The sequence below is a fragment of the Triturus cristatus genome, chromosome 5_2 (assembly GCF_964204655.1).
Source record: "Triturus cristatus chromosome 5_2, aTriCri1.1, whole genome shotgun sequence".
Classification (NCBI taxonomy): Eukaryota; Metazoa; Chordata; class Amphibia; order Caudata; family Salamandridae; genus Triturus; species Triturus cristatus.
Window position 1 is genome coordinate 406163354 of NC_140588.1, and position 21949 is coordinate 406185302.

The window sequence follows — 21949 nt, forward strand, 5'->3', positions numbered from 1 at the left end:
GTGGTTCGGCGCTCAGGCAATGGGAGCCTGGGCATGTTCTATACCCAGGCTGTAATGCAGCCTGGGTGGAGAACATTCATGTGCACTTACATAGTGCCCATCACTCATCCCCTGCAGGTCAGCCCCGCCCCACCAAGACGCTGCAGCAGGAACAATTAAAATGATAATAATGTCGAGTTATCATTTTATTTTTACTTTTTTAACTGCAAAAAGCAGTGGGGAGACCCTCCTCTGCCCTAGCGGAGGCGCCGCCACTGGTGATGAAGAACATTTATTGCATTGGCGAAGCTCCAGTAGCCCTGGCCCCCACCAGTGCACTTTAAGAAGACACTTTGATTAATTTGTGACTGATCTTAATGCCTTCACATTGAGAAAAGTCCAAGCAGAACATTCCATTTATGGAGAGATCCTGTTACACCGCACTTTGTGGGGGGTGCGGAAAGGACAGCTTGATATGTTGACATTTCAAGAACAAAATGTTATTTGCCTTTTGCTGCAAATGTTTCCTTTCATGGGATTAGCATATCTCGTTGTGTGAGGAAAATAATGTGATATTTTATTTCATGAAAGGGGCCAGTTGAAAATATCTTGCAAGTGCGCTGTTAGGGCATAACTATCTACTTTTATAAAATCCTGCATTTACTATTCATGCAAGCCATAAGCTGTGGTGGTGTATATCTTGGTAAACTTGTTTATTTTATTTTAATCATATAGGGCTTTTAAGCACAGGATGTGTTTATGTATATTATGCACGGCGTATACCATTCCTTTTTATTTATCTCCTGCAGGTTCACAAAAAAACCAGGAACAGTCATTTGTATCTTTTCTTCTTTTTCAGAGAGGAAGTACCAATAGGCAATTCAGTGCTAAATAAATAACAAGCATTTACAATGCAATAGGTCTGGCATTCACATAAGTTTGAGCTATTGGCATTGTAACTGACAACGCCTTTTATTTATGTTTTGGGTTTTAAAACATATATAAAAGGCATTGTCATTTACAATATTAAAAGCTTAAAGTCTCGCAAATGTGAGACCTATTGCATTGCAATAAAGGAACTTCTAGACCACTTGTTAGATTGTGAATATCAGAGGAAGAGACCTGCCTGCGACGGCTTCAAAGTAGTGATAAATAGTGCAGTGAAGAAGATGTGTAAGTGTTGTAAATTACACAGACACAGAGTGTGAAGTGAGAGTTGTATATGATCCAAGCTATAAACACTACCAAAGCGCTCCAACACCTTTCGCTCTGTGATTACACTGTCGTGGCTCAGGAGGAAGAGTGGGAAGGGGAGCTATTTCCTGCCCTCTCCGTGATTTGAGTGTGCAGTGTGGCATTGCGTAAATGTTTTTGCTATCTTTGGCCTAATAAAAACACTGCAGCTGGAGAAGGGCCCTGGCTTCACCTCCTGATGCAGGGTGGGCTGTACCTTATGGTAGGCATGGAGGGAGGGAGAGATGGTCTCGGCTGCAGCTCCAGCCTCGTACAGTGCCCTGCTATTACTAGTGAGCGAGAGGCGCTGAGCTGGTGATATTGGCATTGGTGGTGGTGGTATTGGTATTGATGGTGGTGGTGTTATGGGTGGTATTGGCGGTCATGGTATTGGTGGTGCTGGTATTAGTGGTATTGGTGGTGGTGGTGGTATTGGTGATGATGGCATCGGTGGTATTGGTGTGGTGGTATTGGTGGTGGCAGTACTGGTATTGGTGGTGGTGTTATTGGTATTGGTGGTGGTGGTATTGGTATTGTTGGTGGTACTGGTATTGGTGGTGGTGGTATTGGTGGTGGTGGTATTGATATTGGTGGTGGTGGTACTGGTATTGGTGGTGGTATTGGTATTGGTGGTGGTGGTATTAGTGGTATTGTTGGTGGTGGTGGTGGTGGTGGCATTGGTGGTGGGCTATTGGTGGTGGTATTGGTGGTAGGGGTGTTATTGGTGGTATTGGTGGTGATGGTGGTATTGGTGGTGATGGTGGTATTGGTGGTAGTATTGGTGGTGGTATTGGTGGTGGTGGTGGTGGCTGATGGTGGTGGCATTGGTGGTGGTATTGGTATGGGTGGTGGTATTGGTATTGGTGGTGGTATTGGTACTGGAATTGGTACTGGTGGTGGTATTGGTATTGGTAATGGTATTGGTGGTGGTATTAGTGATGGTGGTATTGGTATTGGTGGTGGTGGTATTGGTGGCAGTGGTATTGGTGTTGGTTGTGGCATTGGTGGTGGTAGTATTGGTGGTGGTTGTATTGGTGGCGGTATTGGTGGTGGTGGTGGTTATGGGTGGTGGTATTGGTAGTAGTATTGGTGGTGATGGTGGTATTGCTGGTGGCATTAGGTGGTGGTGGTATTGGTGATGGTGGTATTGGTGGTATTGGTATTTCTGGTGGTGGTATTGGTGTGGTGGTCTTGGTGGTGGTATTGGTGGAGGTATTGGTATTGGTGGTAGTGGTTTTGGATTGGTGGTGGTGGTGATATTGGTGGTGGTGGTGATATTGGTGGTGGTATTATTGGTGGTGGTGGTATTGGTGGTAATATTGGTGGTGGTATTGGTAGTATTGGTGGTGGTATTGGGGGTGGTGGTATTGGTCGTGGTGATATTGGTGGTGTAATTGGTGATGATGGTATTGGTGGTGGTAGTAGTGGTAGTGGTGAGGTGGTGGTATTGGTGGTGGTAGTGGAAGTAGTGGTGGTGGTTTTGGTGGTGGTATTGTTGGTTGCATTGGTGGTGGTGATATTAGTGGTGGTGTTCTTGGTGCTATTGGTGGTGGTATTGGGGGTGGTATTGGTGGTGGTGATATTGATGGTGGTGCTGGTGGTATTGGTGGTGGTCGCATTGGTTGCGGTATTAGTGGTGGTGGTATTGATGGTGATGGTGGTATTGGTGGTATTAGTGGTGGTGGTATTGGTGGTGGTGGAGGTGGAGGTATTGGTGGTGGTGGTGTTGGTGGTTGTGTTATTGGTGTAGGTGGTGGTATTGGTATTGGTGGTAGTGGTTTTGGATTGGTGGTGGTATTGGTGGTGGTATTGATGGTGGTGGTATTGGTGTTGGTTTTGGTGGTGTGGTGGTGGTGAGGGTGGTATTGGTGGTAATATTGGTGGTGGTATTGGTATTAGTGGTATTGGTGGTGGTATTGGTGGTGGTGGTATTGGTGGTGGTGGTGTAAATGGCGGTGATGGTATTGGTGGTGGTGGTAGTGGTGGGGGTGGTGGTATTGATGGTGGTATTGGTGGTAGTGTAAGTGATGGTATTGGTGGTAGTGGTGGTATTGGTGGTGGTGGTACTGGGGGTGGTGTTATTGGTGGTATTGGTGGTGGTATGGGGTGGTGTTATTGGTGGTATTGGTGGTGGTGTTGGTGGTGGTAGTATTGGTGATGGTGGTATTGATGATGGTGGAGGTGGTATTGGTGGTGGTGATATTGGTGGTGGTGGTATTGGTGGTGGTATTGGTGGTGGTGGTATTGGTGGTGGTGGTATGGGTGGTATTGGTGGTGGTGGTATTGGTGTTTTTTGGTAGTGGTGGAGGTGGTGGTATTGGTGGTGGTGTTATTGGTGGTGGTGATATTGGTTTACGTGGTGGTATTAATGGTGGTGGTATTGGTGGTGGTGGTGGTGTTGGTGGTGGTGGTGGTGTTGGTGGTGGTGGTGTTGTTGTTAATAAAACAGACATTTGAAAACAACCACTTTAGTACAGATGACGTAACACAGATGTGCTGTTGTCAGCTTCAGCCCATTAGCACAGGATTATGTGTTACCTGGAATTCACACGACTTAATTTGCTAATCATTTCTAAATCGATTTTACTTGGGGGGTTGAAACAGACACAAGATAATGCCGGGTTAAAGTGATTGAAAGCAGGCGCCCGTGTTATGGGGCGGTTGTGATGCTTAAAAAAAACACAAGTGGTTTCAGCTGAAGCAGCGCATGTCCAACCTTCAGTAAGAGAAACTCAATAAAGTAAATAGTGCTTACAGACTAAATAACAGCAGTCACATTTAGGCGTGTACGTTCAAGGTGAGCTTGTACAGACAGTTAAGCACAAACATGCACTTTCCATACACAAACAACAACCCTGCCTGTTTGATGAGTCTGCTGTGATGGCGGCAAAACCCTTATTTGCTAAGGGATGAGCTTTCTTTGTGCACAGTAGTAAAACATATTTTACAAACCCCAAGCTGGTGCAAGTCACATAAGGCCTCATTTACAAAGCCATGTGCATTTGCAACACAGCAGAAGGAGATCATACTTCACAACTGCCAGGCGCTCACAAAAGGCAACCCAGCTGTCTTAAATCTAGACACTCTCATTGCTTGTTTGCACTATTATAATATTACCTCACAACAGCATAATACTATACAGGAGTAAATATCATGCAAAGAGAGGGAAGTGAGTGGTCCAAGGTGTGGTATCCCTTGAAAGTATATTAATGACCTCAAAATACGTCAGATGGTAGCAGTGTAAGCAGACGGTGATTTGCCCATAACAGGGCCTGGAGTAAATCATTTCCCATTGTTGGAAGGGGAGCAAAGCCGCCCCCCCCCCCCCGTCCTAACATGGTGGTGGTGTAGAGAAATGGGTGCTCAGTGAGGAAAATTCTGCAAAGGCATAGGACCATATCATGATTCCATCCTGCACCTGCACACTGATGCGGAAACACGTAAAAGTGTATTTGAAATTTGAAAAAATTGCAATGTCTCCTGAGCATACAGTAGGAGGACCATTATAAGTGCCATGGATTTCCGGTGGTAATTCCAGAATCCCAAGTTACAGATACTGGGAGTCCCGGTAACTCCATGTATGTGGAATTACTCGGGTTTACAGGTGACACCTGAGATTCCCCTGAGAAATAAGGAATTACTTGGGGGGGGGGGGTGTTATTCCAGGTGACATACCCCTTGGAAATGCATCAGAAATCTCAAGGTGAAACTTTTTAGATCCAGGGTGTTAAATGCAGCTATCTGCCTTGTAATGGGGCCAGCAATTGTTCTGAAGAGCTGCATCGGAATTAAGAGGCCACTTCTAACGAGGACCTAAGTCTTTAACTTTGGGTCAGGTCACGCACTCTGCACAGACACACAGCTTACAAACACAGAATGGTGATTGCTACCCCATTGAGCTGAGATATATCTTGGAGTTAGTGAATGAATGCATGCATTGTAGACCACATGAGGTCTTCAAAAACATAGGCATGGCTCTCTCGTGCACTCCTTTCCTCCAACTCTACAACGGGATCACAGTGCCATCCCTCCTGTCAGAATTTTGGCTCGACCAATTGAGGAACATAGGCCTGCTGTCTTCTGTAGGCTCAACCAATCATGCGTAGATGTGTAGGAGGCTGCGCTGTGCATGGTCCTGGTCATTAAGTGTGCTATGCAACTTGCTCCCTCACGACATGCAGTCTTGTTTCTAAAAAGCAATGAACTTCACAAAGTGATGATCAGAACTAGCAACTCAAAATTGCATTACATTTTTGTTGCGGAATTTTATATTAATTCAATATATTTAAGTGTTCCTCAATACAGTTTAGTATTCCAATTCCGGTATGCGAACTTGTTTAAGTTCAAAGTATGATGTAACATATTGGTGCTTTGCATGCATTTTAGTAGGCGGAGCTGTGTTAACTCAGATTTTTTGTTGGCCTTCTGGACTTTTTGTTCCTGAATATCTGTTGGCTGTAAATGGTATTAATTCAAATGAAATTAAAAGATGGACACTGCAATACAGCCTCTCTGCAATGTGGATCTTGAATCGTAGGTGTCGATTGTGAAAACCAAGTGACTTTACTCAAGGTGAAGGATGGTGGAAGAAATCTCAGGTTCATGTCTGTGGGCTAAATTAATACGTTGGGAGAGGATGGTATTTTTTGGGAGGAGTCCGATCAAGAGATTAGCCAGAAAAATAAAAGAAACTACATTTTTTAACCATATCACTAGTGTCCGAGTGATGCAAACCACCCAGCACTCTTTCTGAGGGTGATCATCTTTCTTTATATCCTCCCTTCTATTTCTCCCGCTGAAGAAAGATCAACCAGTTGCCAGATTAGCGGCCAGATGCTGGGGGAAGGCTGATTTGGGGGAACCCCTGGTGGATAGTGTCTGAAGGGGGAGTGTTCTCTGGTAAGGGGCATCTCTAGTAGCAACCCGAGATTCAAGCTGACACAATTTTACCTATTGGCTAGGAGAGTGCACGGGACGTACAGAACCAGATCGGGAGACTGTTCACAGCGTGCGGGGACTGAAGCCGATTTCATACACATGGCGTGGGAGTGCCCGCGGCCCCGGGAGCACTGGTACGTAGATCCAGATCCAGAAAAGTGACCGACATACATATAGACAACACGGTGCGGAACTGCATTCTCAACCTGGTGTTGACTTCAAAGGCAAGCAGGGTGTATTACAGGTTTGCATTGTTGGGGCTGATATTAGCTAACAGACATAAAGTCATCCAATGGATGTGTCCTTGAGGACCTACTCACGAACAGCGATGGGAGAATAGGCCTTTGCAGAGGAATGCTGGATACGGGAGGTTGGGATGGACGACAAGATGGAAGAGGATTGCTTTGAATGGGCAGGGATGTTGCAGGAACTGTTAGCCCCAGCTGTAGGCAGTGAGGTGGATGGGGACCTGGCGCAGGAAACACCAGCAGGGGGAGGGGGTGTAACTCTGGAGGCATTATGAAAACAGGCGCTCTACAACATGCAGGGGCACTATAACGAGTGGTGATGGGTGATGGGTGCTGGCGGAGGAGGTGGGTGCGAAGGAAGTGTACAGGCATATCTGTCTGACAAGTGGCCTGTTTATATTTGAATGAATGTAACTGTGACATTTTCTTGTAATTATTTCCAATTTTGTTCCATTCATCCTTTTTACCATTGCTTCCATTCATCCATATTTATCTCAATACATCTTTTTGCTTGTCATTGTACATCTTCATTCCTTCCGTCCATTCAACAATAATCCAGCCTTCCTTTTCTCATCCGTCCATCCATCTCTCGTTCCTTCCCTCCATCCATTCAGTCTCCCCCATCTTTCTCCATATCCTTTTCTTCATCATCCCGCCATCCTTCTCTCTCTCCTTTTCTCAATTTGTCCAACTGTTTATCCTTTTTCTCATCCATCCGGCCATGATTTTCTACATCCATCCATCTACCCATCGCTGCCTCCATCCACCTATTCATCCATACCCTGATCCATCTAACCATTCTTCTCCCCATTATCTACCCACTGCTGCATCCATCCATCCGCCCATTCATCCATGCCTTGCTCCATCCATCAGCCATTCATGTTTCTCTCAATCATCCACCCACCTATCTCACATCATTCTTTCCACCTACCCTTTCCTCTATCCATCCTTCTCCCCATCCGCCTATCCTTCTCTCCATTCAACCATTTCTCTAACTCCCTCTCTCCAGCCCTTTCTTCTGTGGTCTCCTGTTCTATTCGTTCCAATTGAACTACCTACTCCAGCTCTATTCGACATGCAGCACCTTTTTAGTAGCCTACACAAGTCACATGAACAACATATTCCCCAAGACTTAAACCTGATGTCTCATTATACTGTTCGTTCAGACAAAGAGACACACACTAGACCTAATTTGCACCACTAACAAAATAAACCTCACCAGACACCCACTCCTGAAGAGCTAACTGGCTTGCATGCTTCATATTGCTCCCACCCGCCCAGTGCATCCAAAGCCAGCAAAGACAAAAGCAGATGGATCCAATACTTGCTGACAAACAATTCCCCTGTTAACCTGACATCCTTGGCAGCTACATCATACTACAAAACTGAAGTACAGGCCCTGCCCAGGGCTTCAACTGCATCCCACAGGCACTAGGCAATGCCCATGCCTACATCAAGACCATCATCAGCAAGGTTTCCAACAGACGCAGTTTAATGTTCTAAGCTGTTAAGCGCTGTCCAAATCCACACACCAGTCCATTTATTGCCCATTTATAGGAAAAATGTACTGAAACCAACAATGTATTCATGACAATCTAGCAACATTGATCACCGTCTACATGGGTGATCTGGCTCAACCCATTCAATTTCTGAAAGCAACATCAAACGAACATGGCCACACTGAACATTTTGATCACATCACTCTAGTTCTTATTGAGTTGCAATGGTATCAGATTGAGCCTAGAATTACATTTGGAATTGGGTGCCTAGCCTACAAAGCTGCTCACTCCAACTATCCACCCTAACCTTTTAACCTCCTTAAATGATCTGGTGATGTGAGAGGTCTCAGAAGCAAAATAACCTTTCACTCAAAACCCAGAGCTTCAAAACTTCACACAAAGCACCTGTCGCTCTCAGGAGCAGCTTCTCTTCTATGGAATCATCTCCCTGTCAATCTCGGGACTAAAAGCACCTTCTTGTCAACCTGTAAAAATGCATCATTTCCAACTGTATTTAACTCAAATGTCTTGACTAACTGTGACCACCTGCTCCTTTTTAGTGCCACCTCTAGATAGTCACCTTTGTTGCTCTGCCTGCACGCTTCTGCCTCTTTCCTTATCTATTCCTTGCTACTCTCTCTTTGGGGCATATTTACAAGGACGGCGATAAATAAACGCAAAGCGCGCTTAGTGCTTTTCTATTTATCGCCGTCTATCGCTGGATTATATCGCCCTGTCAGCGCGTTATTTACAATGCGTTTCCCCAGGGTGATATAATTACCAGCGATAGCAGGGAAATCGCCATTTTGCAGGGAACATCGCTGGTTTTCCAGCGATGTTCCCTGCAAAACGGCGATAACCTTGCTGATACGACCCTGTGGTCGTATCAGCACAATCCACCCCCATATTAGGTATGCCTAAGTCTGCAGCGGTTTTCGCCCAAAACTAACGTCTGCTAAAATGCGTTGGCAGCCTTGTAAATATTGCGATGTGCACATCAGCGATATTTACAAGGTTGTACTGCCCAGTGACGCCCACTTTGCATCTCATTAGAGATGCAAAGGGAGGCGTCGGGTAAAAGGGTGCTGACATGCACTAATGCATGTTAGCACCCTTTTGTTAATAGGGGGATCGTTTTATCTCCGCTTTTTTGGCTTTAAAAGCCAAAAAAGCGGAGATAAAGCCCTTGTAAATATGCCCCTTAGTTTCCCACACACCCTCTGCTCATAACCCACTGGAACCCTCCAGGCCCCAGATTCCTTTAATACTTTATTCTCCTCCTTCTTCCTATTGCCCCAGTGTTACTCCATTTAAGTTGGCTTTCATCTGCATCCTAATTCCTACTCCAATTGCTTTTGCTTCTTCGTTTCTACTTCGTGCTACTACCTCTATTATTATAATAATTATTATTATTAATAATGTTATTTATAAAGCGCACAATCACCTAAAATGCATCCTGGCACTAGACAGACTGTTATCGTCAATCAAAATATCACCCCGCCATTATCTTGTAAGCAGCCATGTTTTAAGAGATTTCCTGAACTGGTCAAGATTCGGCGACTTTCACAAATAAATTGGTAGTTTGTTCCACAGGTAGACAGCTGGAACAGGGAATGCTTGACCTCAATCCCGATGGAGTCAGTATGTATTTACTTTGTATCATAAAGCCAGCTTCTTCTGATTAACAAGAGAAGTGACCAATATATCACTGTCAAAAAATAGTATCCAAGGATTCTGACCACCAAAGAGGCCACCTGTGGAATAATAGTCTGAGGTGGCTAAAAATCCACCAGTAGTGGTCATGAGATCTTATTTTGCACACAACAGAGCACCTCTGTCTTATCTTTGTTACATTTGAGAAAATTAGAACATTCGATATCAGCCAACTAGTAACCTCCTGCAAACACTGATGGAAACTATCATACTGTGTGAGAATTTTTGGGTCAACCTGGGTGTCATCAGCATAACTCATGAAGACTACCCACCCACGGTGAAGCAAGTAAGCCAACGACCTCAGAAAGACATTCAATAGGGTGTGGCTTAGTGCTGACGCCCGGCGCACCCACCATACTATAGCTTTGAGTTCTGACAGGTATTGGGGGACAAACCGGCTGAGTTCTGTCCTTCAAAGAAGACACACAACATTTTAAAGCTTTATCCTGTATACAGATATCAGATAGTCTCGCAACAAGTAAATCATGGGAGACTGTATAGAATGAAGCTGGCAAGTCTAATAATGGCAGGCAACAAAGTTACCTTTGTCAATTACCATCCTCAGATACTCAGATCATGCAGAACAGATACCAGCAGGTCTCAGTTGCCTTCATAGGGCTTAAGCTCGACAGGGCCAATTCCCATAGCTCATTACTCCCGAGATGGCCTACTAAAATAGAATTTACATATTTTCTCTGAAAATTTTCATTCAAAATTGGAGCAGTAAAATAGGCCGATAATTACCTAAGGTCCATCTCACTTTCCCTGTAAGCTTCCTCTCACTTTTCCTTCTTCTCCGACCCTGGTATCCTCTTGATGCCCGTTTTGTCATGAACCTCATATGTGTTTTGAGCTCTTATTCCTTACACGTTCTCACTCCATCTTGTTGCCTTCTATGGTGACCTAGTCTCACTAGTCCCTCTCTACTACCACTGTTCCCCCAGAGTACCTTATTACTTACGTTTTTTCTTTACATACAGTCAGCTAGTGTTAACTTAACAGTCTCTACTGTGTCTTCCCTAAACCACATTAGCTTCTCGATCTACCATTATTTGAATCCAATGAGAATATGCTTGATCTACCTTATGATCATCTAATGAGACTATGCTTGTTCATTCTGTTTCATTGTTCAATGTAAAGCAATATTGTCACTGTCCATGATATACTGTAAAACTCAAAAATACACATGGGGAGATGGATAAGAAAGGGGTTCAGATGCACTCTTCCTAATTCATTTAAAACAAAGAAGATCTCATCACTATGAAGATAAATTATTTCATTAAGAGTTTAGATGTATTATTGTCCAATGTTGGTCATGGAAAGCCGGATCCATGCCAGAATTTTAGCATATCCACATTTAGATAAATGTAGTTATCTTTAAAATCCAGCATGGATCAGGCCCTCCGGGACTGACGTTGGAGAACCCTGGCTTAGAACACAGTTTGTGCTATACACTCATACATGCCTAAATGCACATATGTAGTGCATTCTGTGGGCGCCCCAAGCTTGTAGATGAACACTTTGCTCACAAATAACACACACTGACAGTTGCCTTGCTGGACAGCTTGTTCATCGTTTTACCATAACAGCTTCAATCTTTAAAGAAAATAGATAAAAATAGAAAAAAAGTCCACAGTCTTTCTTTATACTTAGAAAAAGATTTTCAAATATTTATGTGCATTTATGTCTCTGTAATCTTTGGTAGCCGAGGACTTCTTTATTCTGTTTTGGTGTTTTACGCCAACATACTATTACTTTCCATTCCTTTAATCCAAAATCACAAATCCCACCAGGGTATTCCATACAATATACATATTGTTTAATATTGCATAAGATTGAATTTTTATTTTCTCACCACTGTAGGGGAGATAAACCTTTTCTCTTTCTTTACGAAATTACAGTTCGCAAGTTGCAAGCAAGGGAATGGTCCTTGTTTGAAATGCAGCGTACTCATCTCTCGAAGGTTTTTGTTCTGCTCTTCTAGTTCGGTCTCGCTCATTTTGTGATTGATAACATGCAAATATTGGTTCTCTTGGAAACAATGCTCTTGTTTGATCATTCACTTTTATTTTGTTTCAGTGTTCCATTTTGCGTTGGAACACTCCTGTCAGACTACTTTTTACTTTGTAACTGTGTCAAAATTACCTAGATATATTTTCACTTTTCCCACTGCTTTATCTAGAAGTTGTTCATTGTAATCACGCTCACTTCATTTATGCATCATCTCTATTTGTTGTTTGTTCAAATCTTATTTTTTTATGATAATGTAATTCTCAGGTTTTAAACACGTTTATCAATTTACATTTGCAATGTGCTCTTATCCCCTATCCAAACCAGAAACAAATTATCTGCATAGTTTAGAAAGATTTTCAGGTTAGTTCACCACGCTGGATTGTGTACAATGTGGTATGCTGCTTATCTTCCCACATACATTTTTTTCTCTGTTGTGTCCCTACAAAGTTCCTGTCAGTTGAACATAATAGCCTTCTTGCCATTGAAAGTAGTTGAAGTACAGTAAAATATGTAATAGTTGTGAATGCCTTTTCTACTTCTACTGTTTCAGTTCAAAGTCTGCGCAGTATTTCGCACTTGCCATTTCTTGCTGTGGCAGGGGAGCATTGGATGAACATGTGTGTAGTGACGATGCATACACTAAGCATGCATGAAAACACGTCTTTATCCGACCACTACTTCTCCTAACCAGAGAGATAGGAGGCCAACGCTGGCCAATCATAACCATCGCTCTAAACTCTGTCAACCTATCTCTTGCGAATGTTCCACTGCCATGGAATATCTATGAGTAGAGGCCTGGCTAGCACTACAGTAAAACGCATTATCAATGCCGCTGACCGCGGCCCCCGCAGGGGGCCAATCGGCGGTCGGCGCCTTTAGTGCCCCCGGGGCACCGGTCACCCCTCCCCACCCCCTCCCACTGGGGGGGGGGCGGGGACGCAGACCGGAGCCCCCCCTCCTCGGGCTGGCCGGAAGTAATGCGCAATCCGTGTCACTTCCTGGCCCTGGTGTGAGGTGGAGGCTATTTAGCCTTCCCCCACCCTCCTGGCGACCTCTTTGTCGCCCACCTCGCCATTTCCCTCCCTACCGCTTACCCGGCGTAGGCGTTGGGTGGGGGGGGGGTTTCTGAGCGTTGTAATGTTTTCTTTTTTCGTTGCAGGCAGAGTTACAGGGCGATCTGGAAGCAGGCCGGTACAAAGGATACCTCTGCGCGGCACCATAGGGGGTGCCTGAGCCAAAACCGAGGAGCCTCAAGGGAGGTTCCGGAAGCCGTGTTGGCGCCCCGCTAGACCTGCGGGCGGTTGTGGGCCTGAACAACCGGGGGCTTGCTATGCGACGCTCCGCCCCGAGAGGGAAGGGCGTGAGTAGAATTACCAACAGCACGTGATCGTAGAAAGAATCACCTGGAGGGCAGCAAACGGCAGGCATCGCTCCCGCGCTGCCTGGCTCATCAGGCGGGCAGGCGACCCAGTTGGTTGCCTGCCCTTGGATCGCCCGTAAGATAACCCACCCATTACATATTCTGGAATTATGTAATAAACCTGCAGCATTGTTACCCAACACCAACTGTCTTGTGTGTGTCTTTTGGGAAACCTATTATGGGGGAGGGGGGACAGCGGGGTGCCCCTGGGGGTACTATGCCAATTGGTCTCTCCTGTATGTTCAGGGAAGGAGTGGTTTGGTAATATAGGAGTGGCAAAAACCATGGTTAGAGCCATGGATTCATCTAAAGCGGTTGACATGCTCTGTTTTTTAAGAGAATCTGTTTGGCTGATTCAACATTCTCTTTTTCTTTCCAAATTATGCACTGATAACTACTAAGACATTTCCTCAAGCAGCCTCCAGTGATTCCTGTCTTTTTAGTGAAGGGCATTTTACATTCTGGCACTTTTGCTCTTCCACTTCAGTATATGCGCAGAAATCTTCAACTTGTAAAGCACTACAGACTAATAACCAGCATTTGCAATGCAATCGGTCTCATATTTGTCACATCAAGCTAGCGGACATCATACTTACATATCGACTATTCCAGAATGTCTGACTGAACATGTGATACCAAAAAATCATGGGGGCTGTGACACTATCAGAATCTAAGTGCTAGCTGAAATTAACTTGTGAGATATTGCAAATATAATCCAATTTAGTGTACACTGCCATGCGGTGCTTGTATGGCAAATATAAAACATTTACATTTGAAAATCAATACAGTATAGTAACAATAAACATGAGAATCTACTCTAATGCTCCACTATTGTAATAGGAGTCACAAAGATGCTAGATACACGTGAGAGGTGATGATTTCAGTACAAAATAATTAAGTGGTCGCCTGAACAATAAATATAACGGGGGTAGAAGTTGTGTGGTAATAATCCCGTTGTTTATCCTAGAGCAAATTTTATATGATCACAACTATGAGCACATACAACATATATCTAAAAAAGATTCCATCTCCAACAATGCTAATGTGTGTCAACAGAGCATGCACGTGACTCGCAAACAAATTTCCATGTGTACCTTAGCAACCAGGCAACAAAAGAGGAAACAGTGCACCCGCCAGACTAAGAAGTCGCCGATGCAGAGAAAGCGGTGCCATTGCATATGTGGATGCCAAGGAACAAGATGGCGGCCCCAAAGTATGATACCATCCTCCTGCAGAAGTTCACTGATTCATTCGAGTGAACAAATTGGTGTAATTTGAATCACATGACCCTGTATACAAGCGAGCTAGAGAGGGAGCGAGCGAGCCAGAACATCGAACCAATGGAGAAACAAAAGGTGTTACAGGGTGATAGGGTTCGGAAAAGTAAATGTCTAACGCTATATTATTCAAATTGTATGATAGATTATTCACATCATATCTACATTGTATACACTAGTGTCCATATCTACATTGTATACACTAGTGTCCAGATTTACTAATTTTGTGCCGAATTATGTTTTTTTTTTTTGTGCAAGAATAAAATCAATACTAACCTGCTGCTTAGGTTCGTCAATACATTGCTAGAAGGACTGGCACGATGAGAAAGCGCATGCATCTCCGCACATCTAATATTCCCGTTAAAGGAGATTTACAGTGACAGGAAAACCTTGACTGATCAGCGGCAGCAATGACGGAAGGGAGGGGATGCAAGTAAGGAGGCAACAGATGGCTAACGGAAAGGAATGAGAGGGAAGTAGAAAATGGGAGGGGTTGGGGGTAAATTAAAAATAAGAGGAGCTGCAGGTAAGAAAAGGAGAAGAACAGGCAGGGGAGGGCTAGTGGGAGGTAGAGAAAAAACAGGGACATGCGAAGAAACAGGGAGCGGTTGGTGATAAGTTAAGAAACAAGACATAGGAACCCAAGAATGGGGTACATGGGTAGGAAAGTGATATTCAGGGAGCAAGTCAATAGTAAGCCTCTGCTATGGAAGAGTTGTGAACTAGGCCAAAGATGAGGTCCTGCAAATGATCAGCCTCTGTTCCTACTGAAAGAGGTGGGCAGCGTACAGCAACGGTGTTTTCCAATTTATAGTAAATATTTGCATTAGGATGTCAGCATAAGGTCAGTATATAAAATACATTAAGAAAAAATACAGTAAGGTAAAGGAACAGCTTTGCAGTTTAAGTACTAACTTCGCTTGTTCTTTGGAGATGTCCTGTCTCTTCCAGCTTGGCAGATGGTCACTAGGTTTAGTTTTATCTACTTCTAGCAGTGCTTTATGTAGGGCAAACTCTACACGAAGGCATTGGACGCTGCACATGAGCATCAATTACATTACAGAAGAACCAATTCATTTTGTATTTTAGGTAAGGGGAGATTAAGTATTTTGGGCTGAATGCTGGACACCAATGGAAATGTCGTGTCAATAACGCTGTGCACAACATTCGTGCTTGAAGTTCCAATTGATTTACCAATGAAATTGAACTTTGGCTGTTCCATAGTGGTGCTGAGTTGATAGAAAACTCGTTGCTCCAATTTTGGTCTAGAAGGCTGTTTTGTTCATTATTTCACATTGTGTATTTCCCGGAAGGAAGTGTAGACTAACGCAAATTTTAAAAACAAGCATTTGCAATGCAATAGGTCTCGCATTTATACGAGTTTGAGCTATTGGCATTGTAAATGACAATGCCTTTTATTTATGTTTTAAAAACCCACACATAAATAAAAGGCATTGCCATTTACAGTGCCAATAGCTCAAACTCTTAACAACTGCGAGACCTATTGCATTGCAAATGCTTGTTCATCATAGGATTCGCGAAATCTGTGCACGTGTGGCTATCCCCTGGCGGGAGCGAGCAAGGACACCATATGTTTGTAATTAACTTGCAAACATATGGTGCCCCTGCTCGTTCCCACAAGGGAAACATGCGCAGGCTTCATCCCGTTTAGGCAGCTGCTTCTGCGCCTCTAAGCGCTAAGGGTTACAATGCTAGAGAGGCACGTAGCAAGGGTCACATTGAAACATCAGAAACCCAAAACGTGGGATACTTAAAATTCGATATAAGATCATATGCAGACTTCAATTCCACAGAATACAGGCAGGTGATTCGTGTTGAGAGGGAAATGAAAAAAGATGCGCCCAGAAAATGAATGACTGCGGCCTGGCTCGTTACGGTCACATAACCATGGCCGGGCACCCAGTTCCGTGCGCTCGTCATGTATCCCCGTTGCACGAGAGTGCTTTCATACAGCACAAGAGCAAATCAAACAACAAAATCTGAAACACATAACAAAATACACGGCCCTGAAAGGGTACACTTCTTAAATTACAAAAACGTTGACACCTTTTATGTATGTTTTTTTGTGGGCTTGATGTAGAATAAACTGTAAGAGGGCGAGAAAATGAGGGGGGAATAGGGAATCCGTCAATTGTAAATGTTACTACCTACTTTAGAGGAGCAGTATCGTTACAGAAGTGGACGCACAACCCCCCCCCCCCAAATGCGCGAGGATTCAGCTACTCAAGGCTTCCAAGCACACCAACAGCCACTGTACGGAGCGCCCTTCCCAGGAACGCAGCAGAGCTCGGATGGACACAGAGCCAAGTGCAGGGATAGGAAGCGCACCGCGCAGCCAATTAAGAAAAGTCCCCGCTTTGCTGAATATGGCCACCACCCAACGACCTTAGTCAAGAAACTGAGCGTCCCCGTTTGTGTATTTTAGTGTGTCTTCAAGCTGCTGACAGTGAATATGTACGATTGGTTCAGGCACGCACTGAATATGGGTAAACTGATTGCGCTGCATCTCGCTGCTCGTGAACATGTAAATATAAAACTAAAATGTATTAATAAGGAAAAACCTACTTGGTCAAGCCGACGCTATACAAATACACACCAGTCAGGTGGGCAATGCAATGACATTCTATAGTCTAACTATAGTCATTCTATAGTGTGGTCTAACAAGCGCGCACTGAAGCTGACGGAGTGGGAGGGGGAGTGGGGGCGGGCACGCAGGCTGCCAAATGGTGCGATGAATAGTGAAAGCGAAGCTGACGGAGTGGGAGGGGGAGTGGGGGCGGGCACGCAGGCTGCCAAATGGTGCGATGAATAGTGAAAGCAAACAAGTGGTTGCAGGACTCCAAATGGTGCGCGCGCCCGGACGGGTCACATGCACTGTAGTTGGAGGCCTGCAAAGCCACTGTTTGCACTTCCAAAACGCGCTTACTATAAGTCTCGCCAGAGCCAGCGCTAAAGCGCTGGTCAGGCGAGACCTAACAAGGCTTCGGATGCTCCCAGGAACCGTTTCGTGACCCACAACAGGAAGGAACACGAGCAGCTGGTCACACAGCAGGAGGTCTGAGAGGCCGTGGAAGCAAGGCAGGAGAGTGGGCAGGGATTAAAGAAGGGAGGGCAGTAGGGGCAAACAAAATTAAACGGGGGACAGATGAAAGTGGATACTAGTGGGATTAAACAAGCTGTGAGCATCTAAAGCTACATACATCGTTTCACTGCAGCAAAAAAAAAGAAATGCATGCTATATGGTTGGCCATATGTGGCGATCGCCACTCACAATTATCACTTGGTGAAATCGCCTGGGAGGGAACCAAGGTGTGTGAACGCATTGCGATGGCCAAGCAGGAGGAAGCATGAACGCGTTGTGATGGCCAACCAGAAGGATCACTTAGTGAACTTCGCTGAGAGGAAACCAAGCACCCAAAGGAGGGACAATTAAAACTGATGCACCAATAAAAAGGCAGGGTTTCTCAATGCCACAACAAATAACAAATGGCAATCGATTGGAGTGGTTTAAGCGCATATTGTAGATAACACCATATTGTAGATAACAGCATATCTTGCAGTCAGTGCATGCGTGCTGCCTAGGCGCGACCTAAAAAAAGGTTGAAGTGAAAGCGTACCACATGACACAGGGCAATTATTGGCATCAATACTAAGGAATACCAGTGATGAAAGGCACAAAGGTAGACGTCAGTCACATATTCACTCACCTGGTCTGAAGAATATCCCACAAGCTTGTCCATGATTTCGCCTTTCGATAGCTCTGGGTGTTTAAGCTTTAGTTGTTGTAACACTTTTGTTCTGGCAGCAAGCACCACCATTAAGCAGGCCTCACTAGCGGTTCCCTGAAATAAATAATAACAGAATCTGTTATGGCAAATATGAGAACGAGAGTAGAAAATCTGCATCGAAATTTTAGACAGTGATTTTCATGTCTGACCTGCCTCCCCACTTATGAATAATTAATGTATCTCACTTATGTTTTTGTTGCTCTTATGAAAGTAGTAATCAGGATGTAGTAGTCAGAACCCACTAACCTCAGACAATTAATTCAGTCCTAAGAAGCCACCGCACAATATTCACTTCCTAGCATCAGTTGAAGGCCGTTTTACCTTGTGCACAGGGGTGGTGCCTCCATTTAGGCATTGGGGCATTACAAACCTCAAATTGTGGCCCTCCTAACCCCAATTAAATGTGAGTAAAACAAAACATTGCTTGCATTTTGCCACGGCTAGGCTGGTTGCAGTACAGCGAGACCTGAGGCGGAGGCGGGTTCTGAAGCAGCCAGTGCGGGCTTGAGGGCATGGGGCTTAATAATATTATTGACAGACAACATAAGAGTTAGCAGCCAGCACCTGGTGCCCAAGTGCACATGTTGGGTTGGACGGCTGCTACTCTCCGCCCAGCCTCACATGCGCACTAAAGGCCACTCAGAGTCTCTCCACCAGCTCATACTGGAGACGGGGGTGACTCATAGCCGCAGCCCCCGGGCTCAGTAATTAGTGTTGAGGTTCCCTGGCCCAGCCAATTCAGGTGCTGTTATAACAGCAGGAGCAGCATCTGGATTTGCTTAGAGGCTGGGGGCCTCTGGAAGTTTGTGCATGTGATGCAGTGAGGGGCGGGGAGAAGGCTGTCTTTCTCCCCTTTTCCTGCAGCACAAAAAGAGACAGGTCGCAGAGTTCATTGTGCTGGTACCGCACAATGAAGAGCTTCCTGCGTAAACACAGGTAAAGTGAGTTTCGTGAATGTGTTAAATACATATTACAGGAATCCAGATGATGGAGGGTGAGGCACGCCTGATTAGCTGCTCTCTGTCTTTCCTAAACCAAGGCCCATTTCCTTGTTCTTTCCTCTTGTGACATGTCGTCCCGCCAGAAATATTTCTTGAGCAAGGACACGTCGTTACCACCACTCAAAGCTGATAAAAATGCAGGCCTATCTTCCTCTCTTCCTAACGTGACACTTTCTGGCCATGTGTCTGTTTGCTCACAGGGTACAATGTGTTCCTCAGCCAGTCTCTGCCTTCCTTCATCCCCGGGTGGCAGCGTGCTGCCACGGCTTGTGGTGTTTTCAAATGATTGAATGCTGCAGCCAGCGGCTTGTTCTTTTCCCTCTTCCTCGGCTCTGAAGGGTGAAGGAAACTCTTTCACTCATGCCATGTTTCACCACCAACCATCATTACTCATGGGCATGCTAATATACTAATCATACATGTATTCAGTACATGTTATTGTATCGTGCATATCATTTTAAGCACCCATATGGCGGCACTTTAAACAACTGTACACTGTGTGACTGTGATCAAGCCCAAGAAGGAGATGCACCATATCTCATCTGCCTGCAGTCTCCCTTTTAGGTTGATGTCTCTTTATTGATTTAACAACAAAAAATATGCAGTGAGAAATGAAACCCAGATAATGGGCTGGCAACCATCTGAGTGCTATGCAAAGCCTCAAATTAAAATGGAAATAAATCTTCACCTCAACCCTCCCGCCGCCCACCCTCCCCGCTGCCCTCCCGTCTCCTCCCCTGTTCAGGCTGCTCCTACATGAAAGTGGAAATTGGGCGCAGCACATTCTTGCTCAATGTGGTGGTGTATGGGTTGCATCTTTATTCAGAGCAGGGACGCGTAGAAGCCGCAGGTACCTAGGGCAGGATAGTTTGCGAAATTCAGAGCATAATAAGGTGACAAAGGGTTGCCACATGTCGGCGAAAGCAGCCCCATCCCCCTGGAGCGAGAAAGAAATGTGCTCCATACCTAGCACATACCATAGGCGACGAAGCCCTGGAAAGTTGGTGTCCTATCTGTGCCCCACAAAGAAAGTATGTTCTGTAATGCCGCCCCTAGGGCTATGCCTAGTTGCTTACCTTTGCAGGACTAGAGGGGGTAGGTAAGCCAATCATAGACCCTTAGGACCACATATTCAGGGATATGTGATAGTGTGGTATTGAAGTGACAATCTATCTCATCTAGTACCTGTGTCCACTGAGATGTGAGATTGGGGAATTCCCATAATAGATGTAATAGTGTGCTATCTGCCTCACATCCTCTCCAGCAAGTGGGCGAGCGGTCGGGATCACCTTTATGGAGTTGGGATGGAGTGAGATACCAATTCGTCACAACCTTGTTGGCTGTCTCTATGCTAGAAGTGCTGCGTGCAGAGTGTCGGGTTCTGCGTCTGTGGAATCATGAAAGAAAACATGAAGAAATTGGAAATGGTTCCTGGTTGTCTCTGGGAATGGTTACTGCATCTATCGCATTTGGTTGTATTGGAATCTTTCTAACCAGCATAGCCCCCTTGTTTGTACCTCTTTGACCTAATAGGAATAATTTAAATCGTCAACTCGGTGTTTCCTTAATATTTTCTGAGACTGCATTGTGTTTGAAATAACCCCTAGAATCTTAGTTCATGTTAACAGAAATATCGTAATAATGGAAGAGATGCAGCAGGCTTTCGAGAAATAGAAATGATGTCTGCATTGTGTGCGGCGGAGCTGTTTGTTCTCTGGCCTTGAATGCCGTCGAAGGCTATAATTGTTACAGCAGTTTAAATTAATGTGGTCCCTTTGCTGTGGTTCAAATAGATGACATTAATTCAAGTTCCGACCATTTTATAGCTCCCTGACACGAGCCATGTACTCCAAGCACGTAATGGTCCCCACATCATTGTATCTATACAGCAGCAACCATGCAACAATAACTAGATCATCGGTGCAGTGACATAACGCGCGAAGGCATCATGCTGCGGCCCAGATGCTATAAATAAAGCAATTATGCTTTATGCGAGCGGGTTAAGCTCCTTTGCTGCCTCTTATCAGCTCGCCTCTCCAGGCACATCCTTTCCTTTGAGGTGTTGTTCCAGTCAGAGGAGCAGCGGGCTCGACGTGCTGTGTGTAAAGCCTCCCCGTTTGCAGAATGGCCCCGCAAATGAATGGGGCGGGAGGAGCGGCGGCCTCGGCGTGCTGTGTGTAAAGCCTACCCGGTTGCAGAATGGCCCCGCAAAGGAATGGGGCGGGAGGAGCGGCGGGCTCGGCGTGCTGTGTGCAAAGTCTCCCCGGTTGCAGAATGGCCCCGCAAAGGAATGGGGCGGGAGCTGCTTCATTATGTACATCTTATGTCACACAGGCCATATAACACATGGGCCGAATGTGCCTTACACATCCATACCCTTCCAATCGCGTGATGGAAAATGATGCCCCCACCCCTTCAGTGTGTACTTTAGGTTGCCAATATCGCACAGATTTTATGATAGACCTTGAAATTATTAGAGGGACACGGATAGGTGGCACTTTACCCCAATCCCATGCAGGAGCCTGCCTTACGTCTCCAGTAGCAGCAGATCAGAAAAAGAAAAACAAGCGCTCCGAAAAAAACAAGCGCTCCGAAAGCGAAAGAGGATCGCAAACGTTTTCTTGTCTTCATGGGGCCATGTGTTTGAAACACATGGCTCCACAAAGATAAGAAAATGTTTGCGACGGGAGGAAAGCAGGCGAGAGAGTCCAAGTAGGCTGTCCGAAAAAGCCAAAGGGAGGCATCATAGAAAGCCCTTTTCCAATGGCTGGCCACCGTTTAGCATAAACGGTGACGCCAGCCAATGGAAAAGAGGGGCG

General features: G+C 45.2%; 1 protein-coding gene across 2 annotated transcripts in view; it reads right to left on the minus strand.

Moving 5' to 3' along the window:
• DDC (dopa decarboxylase) overlaps positions 1-21949 on the minus strand; it is a 423065-nt gene that overhangs the window by 189741 nt on the left and 211375 nt on the right. For both annotated transcript variants that reach the window (XM_085607298.1, XM_085607299.1), the window contains exon 5: positions 18049-18183. In XM_085607298.1, the coding sequence (XP_085463424.1) occupies positions 18049-18183 (135 nt within the window). The remainder of the gene's footprint in view (positions 1-18048; positions 18184-21949) is intronic.